The following is an 8642-nucleotide window of genomic DNA, read 5'->3' as shown; positions in this document are numbered from 1 at the left end:
CTGGAGGGACTGCAAGCATAAACGAGATACATTTTCCCGCACATTTTTGCAGAGTTGTTAGATTTATGTCTTGCTTTTCAAGAATGTCGTTCCTCAAAGCTGCAAAGGTAGCTGTTTTCTCTTTCGGAATCAAAAATGTCTGTCTTACCGAGTCTATCACTAACACTAAAAACTTGAAAGAATGACTAGGTTGGAATAGCGACTTTTTCAAACCTACAAAATATCCTAATGTAAAACTTATACGGTACCAATTTTGATGCACCAGATGCGCATTTCGACAAATAATGTCTCTTCAGTGATGCTCAACCGAAATGTTTGAAATCCGAAATAACTGTGAAGTTTTAGATCTAAATATAGCCAAAAACAGCGTGCCAAACAAGTGGAGCCAAATTCGTCCAAGGATAAGAGCTATGCATGAGGGAGATAATCCTTAATTTTGAAATGAATTTCTAAATGTTATAACAGCAATTAAATATACATCCGTATTATTTGATTAACGTTTGGCAGACAATGTAGAGCGCTCTTTCTGCCAATTCCTGGTTTGAGAAACCCTTTAGTGATAATGTTCCAATCAATCTATCATCTATGTACTGTAAACATGGCATACCAAGACTTCTAATGTAACTTGTTGCTACTACACAGCGGGGTTAAGGTGTCCCGAGTAAAATTTAGTAAAAATCGTTTGTCAATACATAAACAAACATCGTATCACGTGGGGAAATCCTTTGCTTAACTATTACGTCGTCATACAAGTGACGTAGTGCTATTTTTATCCGCTAGACTTTTAGTTGTTTATCACCTCGGTACAGGTGAAAGATGCACTCAAATCATTTGCAGTTTGGGCTTGATATGTCGATATTGATATGATAAATTTAAAGAGTGATACGGATCAGTACAATATACTCTCAAATATAACAATTTCCATAATATCAACTCAAATGTTGGGCATTTTCCACATTCACATCCAAATCGTATCTAAACGAGGCAGCATATTGTACCTTCCGTATCAAAATCCTAAATCTGCAACTAGTTACCTTTCTGAATATGCCTTGATCGAAATAAAATATCGTCATCTTTCACCTGTATCGAGTCGATATGCACATGCGTTGGTTTTCTTTATAGCAAAGATCGCGCATCACTGATAAGACCTAATTATAGATAGGATAAAAATAACGCGCAGCCTCGTTATCAAATGTAGTACAAACATTGGACAGCGTGTACTACATTCCTAATGGCCACGCCGATATCAAAAGAAAAAAAGCTAACACACGGTGCAACAAGACACTGCTGTTATGGAATATGCAACAGTGACAGTAGATATGCTGATCGAGAATATATGACTGGGGTTTTTTGGATACCATTTCCAAAACCCAAGAGGAATCTGGAAAAATGTCAGCGATGGGCGCGTGTGTGTGGCAGGGAATATTTTACCGTTGAAAAGGTTACAAGATGGACATGCATATATAAAGTAAACATTTTGTGGGTGGAAATGGACCGACAGCAGAACATCCTGATCCCATTCCAGCAACTCTAACGCCAAATCAGGTATAAATTCAAACCAAAAAATTGCGGAAATAGGTACATGTATATTTGAGGGGGGGGGGGGGGGGGGGGGCATAAATCAGACTGCACGTTGAATAGTATTCATGTCTTTTATAGTTTTCAAGTTTTATTTTTTGCCTTTTTGTTTATTATGTCCAAAAACGATGGGTTATTAAAACAAATTTACGGTGGCATATAAACACCCCTAAATATGTAAAAAAAAAAAAAAAAAAAAAAAAAAAAAAAAAAAAAAAAAAAAAAAAATGAAAATTTAATGGTTTGTATCTACATGTACCAGGAAACAAATGTTCTTAAGAAGTCTCAACAAGAGCCATAATTTCAAGCCAAAATATGTTTTTGTGAACAAAACAAACGAGTATTTTTTCAATTTACAATATTATTTTTAGGCGGAAAAATTCTCTAGGAAAAGGAAACCACCCACTCCACGGAGCAATCCTGTTTCCAAAAGAATGTTAAAGGACGTGTCAGAAGCATTACTATCCTTACAAGATGAGGCAATACCTTCAACTTCTACTAGCACTTGTGATATGCATCGTGGCCATATTAACGAGAACAGAACAAATATAGTCAACCATTATCAGTCTGACACTATATGTACTGGGACCGGGTCTGATATGAATCAGAATGTAAGTTCTTTTTTCAGTTTCCTGAAACCTGCAAAATTTTGTCCATTTTAAGTAAAGCATACCTGCATTCATAACATCAAAAGGAGTTACATGTTAATTGTACCATTTTTGAATGGCATTCGTAGATATTCACATTTATAAACTTTCTTCAGTTTAAACCAATATCTCGAATATAATATTCTTGACACTCATTTTATGTCTTATTTTTGTATATTTTGTCTGAAACTTAAGGATTTGTAAAGACTAAAATTTTCATTAAATATGTCTCATAACTTTTGAATGACACATGTACATTTGCATTTCTCAGGAACATGTCAAACAGGAGCAGACCCAAAAGAACGCAATTTATTGTGCAACACAAATACAAGATTGTGGGACACAAACTACTTTTCATTGCAGTGATACTCTTGCCAATAAAATTGAGAGAAGGCTGAGGAAAAATGAAGGGCATTCAAAGCAAAAGAGTCCGCAAAAACAAGTTTGATTACGAGCAATTGGCAACAAAAGGAAAACTTTTAAAATTTTACACAGGTTTAAATGTTGAACAATTTAACCACTTTTTTAAGGTCTTGGAAAATGCCGGAGGTGTATATGAACTGAAATATTGGAAAGGAAATAAAACAAAATCACCAAAGAAAAGGCGAAACGACTCAAAACAACGACAAACCAAACTATCGACAAGAAATCAGTTATTATTGGTTCTTATGAAGTTAAGGCATAGGTTTCCAAATAAAGATCTTGCATACAGATATGGAGTAAGCATCAGTACTGTCTCTTCAACAATTAACACTTGGATTCAATATTTATATAAAGTTACTGGTGGTATTCGTAAAAAAATGTTTCCATCTAGGGCTTTAATTCAAAAACATTTGCCTGCTTGCTTTAGGTCCTTCAAAAATGTCCGTGTGATAATTGATTGCTTTGAGATATTTACTCAGTCATCACGGGATTTTGCTGAGCAAGGTAATATGTATTCCTCGTATAAAAATAATCCAACATTGAAATGTTTGGTTGGTGTTGCACCTACAGGAGCAGTTACATTTTTATCAGATGTATATGAGGGAAGTATATCAGACAAGGAGATAACTGTAAAGTCTGGTTTGGCTGACTTGCTTAATCCTGGAGACTTGGTGATAGCGGATCGAGGGTTTTTGATTCGGGATATACTGAACCCAAGAAAAGTAGACCTTAACATTCCACCATTTCTTTCAGGAAGAGATCGACTAACCCCTCAAGAAGAAATATTGACAAAACGCATTGCACGAGTACGCATTCATGTGGAACGAGCAATTGAGCGCATGAAAAAATTTAAAAATAATAGGAACAACAATACCTCTTAGTCTCAAACCAGTAGCCACAGAAATAGTGCATATAATTGGATTTCTAGTCAATTACCAAAGTCCACTTGTAAAATGAGCATTGAACATTAAACTTGATAAAATAATTCTAAATTTATAAATGAATTCCAGCCTGACCTTGCATTCATTAGAGAAGTATCTTCTTTTTGTTGCATGATTTTTTTCTTCAGTACATTTATTGTGGTTCAGATGATTGGGCTAATATCTGCTTGATTATTATAGTTCGTCTTTTACTGCCTTTGTTTTCTTTTGACCACTTGTTGGGGGGGGGGGGGGGGGGGGTTGAGATCTCACTAAACTAGTTTAACCCCACCACATTTCATGTGCATGGCCCAAGTCGGGTATTGTGGTCACAAGTTTGTCTGTATTTTTGTGTTAAATGTTACGTAATGTACATGTACATTTTGGTAATATTCATACAAGAGCGACTAAAATTTTTACATATACACGTTTTATTTATTTGAGGCAATTTTCACAAGGAGTGGAGTTCCACCCTTATGGAAGGCCTTTTGGAGACCTCTAGATTTGTGGATTGAGTGTGGTCTCTGAAACTTACAAATGTAGTCCATATCTTTTCACACATTGTGAAAGTGTGACACTGTTCAAAACCAATAAAAATCTGAATCTATAATTATTTTTTTTTGCTTTTTTATGTACAAAAATACATGTAAATGAAGAAGTCAAGACATTTGATATATCATATGTGTATCTCATAGAAAATAATAACATTATTTATTTTACTCTTTATCATTATAAATTGCAGGTGCATGTATGAATATTTGCACTGATGAACACTTGCAATATTATATATACATGTATTTAAAGTTCTACTGGCAAGAGTTTTCTTGGAATCCTCATTTCTAGGTATTCCGGCATCATACATTTATGATGAAATAAAATTAATTCATCTCGGAGATCATGCCAATATTCTCCATCAAAATGGATTCTCTGAATCAAAGTTTTTGCACTAGACCAAATTACAAAATCACAAAATTTCACATTACAAAGTCCCATTTGCATTTGAACCTGAGCATAGTACTTATGGTTTTTTTTCAAAGACAGGATACCATTTTCTATTGTATAACACAAGTTAAATCGTTGACACGGCTTTAGACTCTCTATACATAATGGGTCTTTGTCTTTCAATACTAATGGACATTTTATTTCCAAAACACCAATAAGATTATTGTTAGCATCATAGATTAGTCCATCTGGGCTACATCCTAATTCAGGGTACTCGGGATTTATCCAGAAACCACTTTTTCTTGTTGTTTCATTGTTTCCCTTACTCAGATTAACATATTGCGTAAATGCATTATCTTCATTTTCTTGTCCATACTTTAAACTTTTCAATTGGGGAAGCTTTTTGCCCCATAGAATCCGCTCCAAAAGGTTATATTTAGCCCTTGGGCTTTTAACACTACTGACTTCCTTTGCTACAGATGCAGTTATTCTACAATTGCGACTGCTGTGCCACATAATAGATTCAGCCTGTCTATCAGTGTTTGGGACTTCATAAGGTTCAGATGCATCTTGTTTGATCAAATTCAAAGAATAATTGGTTCTTTCATTTAAATTTTTAATGTCAACCACATAATCACTATATTCAATTTCTAATATTTGGTCAAACATACAAAATGATCCAGAATTTGGCAATGTAGCAATAAATTCATTTGCAAATTTAGTTTCATCCAATTTAGTAGTCATAGGATTATAATTTCTGTACCTATCCGCTTTTAACTTTTTGTTGTATGATGTGGAATAACATGGCTGAGGTTGCCTTTTAGCCTTCCGTCCTACATTCCATGTACATAGCTTGCTAGTGCAAGCATCCGGATCGTATCCAAACTGTAATGTGTAATCCTCCAAAGCAAATAATAACGAAGCTATATGGTTACATCGTCCCATTGCTGAAGCTTTACAATCACACGAGGCATCCAATATTTTCCCAGATGGAGATCCTAAAGTAAAGTTAAAGTCACATGATATAGCTTTTGTTGAGTGTATGATGCCATCACAGTTGATTTGACAAAAAAGTATTCACCTTTTGCAATGCTCTTAATATCTTTTACATGGCCGCTGGCAAAATATTGACGTCCTTTCACCATCGGTTTTGAAGTATTGAAGTCTGTCAAATTGTCTTCACTTTCACTATCAGACGTCGTTGTTTTACTTTTTTTCTCATATACTTTGGCAGTTAGTATTATATGTTCATATATTCTTCCATAACAGAATCCTTTAGGAATACTCCCTGAAGGAAATTTTTGCCAACCACTTGTAGGTAAAAGAGGTATCATATCAGCTGATGATTTACTGCGGGCAGTGGATAACACCTCTCGTACTTTCTCCTCGTACCAGATTCCCCCATCCACAGAAATTATGATGTCTGTGTTCTTGGACTCTATGCATTCTAGGCACCTAAAAAATTGACAAATGTAATTTCTAAGCATATGCATGAATGGCGTGCTGATATGTATGCTTATATATTAGGTGTTTCAAGAACTTTTAAGAAGGCCACTGTTTGAATGTTTTATTTCATATAAAGTATTTTTTATTTGCAGTAGATCTACTGTAATTTAATTGACAAAGGAGATTACCATTTACATACACATTTGTAATCGACCACTATATGTCAATAATTTCAAATAACAAGAATTGAATATATTCATTTACAACCTAAGACAATTAAGCCTCTAGTAAAATCGTCTTGACCCTCCCACACCCCCCCCCTTTTTTATTCGCTACACATGAAAATGTATGCAATGAATCGCTGACAGAACGATACCCCCGTGGTAAATGAATTAAGATATAGTTTTAAGACGTATTTTTACCAATCATAATTATAATATATACGGATGATGAACAATAAATCGTGGTGTACAGCGTGTACATACATGGGATGAAAATGTACGCATGTGTTTAAGTGTTTCTTACCTTTTGACTAATTCGGGTTTTGTACCCGCTTGTAACATTCCCCTGCATTCTAACCATCGCTTCAGTTCAACGACTGAATGTTCTGACACATCAGAACAACGAAACTTCGCTCCAGGAACATCAGTTTCCTCTAACTTTATAGAATAGATTTTGTCGGACACTGCCATTGTTTGTACTACACTTTCACTTTCGCGTATCACGTGATTACACACCACACGATTTATGACGTAGCGTACGATCTACGCTATTCCAAATGACTATACACATCGGGGGCGATATCAAGGTCACAAAGTGATGTAAAGATTACTTTACAGTCTTTCGTGCACATACTATATATAAAAATATGAGACTTATATATTATCGAAGAAAACTGGAGATTTAAACACATACAGCTTGAACACTAGATAACGGCAATAAATAGCGAGAAAATATTATGACATTTTCCCCACGATACGTACTTTTATATTTTGACGTCATATAGTATGAAGTGCACCGAGATACATTTTATGATGTTTGTTTGAACTTTACTCGGGACACTTTAACCCTGCTGCGTAAACCTGTAGTGTGATATACATGTATGCGCTTGCTTTAAAGCCAAAAGGAAGGGTATTGTATACAAAATACCACCCGGCAAACTGGACTCTGAAGTACCTCCTAGAGTTTTCTGACAAAAGGATATGATCATAGCCTGGTTTATCATCAATTGTAGACATCTTTTAAAGTATCCAATACAAATGGTAGATCTTTGATCCACAGGTTTAGGCAACGCTCGTCATGGCAGAGCCTGGTTTTCGATTACTCTACCCTGAGGGGCATTACCAAAAAAGGTGGATCAACTCCCCCCACCTTTCCCCACACTGACATAGACCCATTTTCAATCCTCTCCGACAAGGACTTGATAATGAAGTCTTTAAATCCCTTACATATGGAAACATTACATAAGAAGATAGGTAGGGGTACATTACTTTCATATGTTTTCCCTTGAAATGTTTAAAATAACCATTCACATCTACCCCATATTTCAGCCACCCAAAACCTTCTTCACCGGCCCCTAAATATTCCCATTCTGCTAAATGCCTATGTAAGTTACGAGCCACGTAAAAATCAGGGTATCTGAAAGCTAGGTCACTGAGTTTGAAAGCCTTACCCATTGTAACATCTTGAGCACTTGCACACGTGGACAGGGACTCGAGAGGTTTTCCTCTGTATGACATCCACTTAACTTCTCTGGAGTTTTCCTCCAAGCTGGTAGGATCGTATTCCATCTCCAATTCCCACTGTGGGATGTCAGGGCAAATTTTTTTGTCTCTTAACTTCAATTAGGTTATGCTATAATATATACCCGGATCGCTATTTTTTAACCAAAACTTCAAAATTTTACTTACATTTGTCAATATTTTGATATGTGTACATTTGAGTCGATGGATGATATTTGCGTGTGTTGAATGAAATACTTCGATTAATAGTAAAAAGGGTCTTTCATCAATCGCCTTCCCTGTGCACATAGTGAAATTATAAAAGCTGACATTTCAGGAAAACATTCCTCATCACACACATGCAATACTAAGATTTCATATTCCCCGGTATGCGCGACAAATCATAAATCAAGGCGTAGGTTACCTTTCGTATAGTACAGATATGATATAACAATATATAATAACCTTTTTATTAATTTATGTGATCATTATACATGTAATTCGGATTTTCAATTTCATTCGGTGTTTTTATCTAAAACGATAGTGACATAGTCGACTGTAAAATTATCGCTCGATACATGAACTACACTCATGAGAAATTGTTTGTAATACGATAAGGATAATAATTCTCGATCAACAAAAATCGTATTTATATCAATAACATGTAGTAGCTGAACAGTCTCAATGATTTATACAGCGTGTGGAATGGCAGTTCAATCGATTGCGGTCCTGGCCAGGCTGGGACGAACCGGGTAGAGGACTGAATTGGAACCAATAGAAATCGATCATATTTCAATAGATAATCTTAAAATTCAGCATAGTTGCGGCACACACTTGCTACAACACATCTGGCACACAGTGCGCGGCATATTTGCCGCAAGTATACTTTTCGTATGCAATTTTTTCCTCTGGCACACAGTTTGCGGCAAACTTGCGGCACACTCTTGCTGCAGACTTCTGGCACA

General features: G+C 35.6%; 1 protein-coding gene across 1 annotated transcript; it reads right to left on the bottom strand.

Annotated features, from left to right (window-relative positions):
- Positions 1-4235: 4235 nt before the first annotated feature.
- On the bottom strand, positions 4236-6724 carry LOC125671005 (uncharacterized). The gene is made up of 3 exons (XM_048906481.2): positions 6482-6724; positions 5592-5965; positions 4236-5508 (listed from the first exon to the last, which is right to left on the bottom strand). Exons 1-3 carry the CDS (start codon positions 6646-6648, stop codon positions 4367-4369), a joined length of 1683 nt encoding a protein of 560 aa, XP_048762438.2. The 5' UTR covers positions 6649-6724; the 3' UTR covers positions 4236-4366.
- Between the last annotated feature and the right edge of the window lie 1918 nt (positions 6725-8642).

Source organism: Ostrea edulis, chromosome 4 (genome assembly GCF_947568905.1).
Source record: "Ostrea edulis chromosome 4, xbOstEdul1.1, whole genome shotgun sequence".
Classification (NCBI taxonomy): Eukaryota; Metazoa; Mollusca; class Bivalvia; order Ostreida; family Ostreidae; genus Ostrea; species Ostrea edulis.
This window is presented reverse-complemented; position numbering and strand designations above follow the sequence as displayed.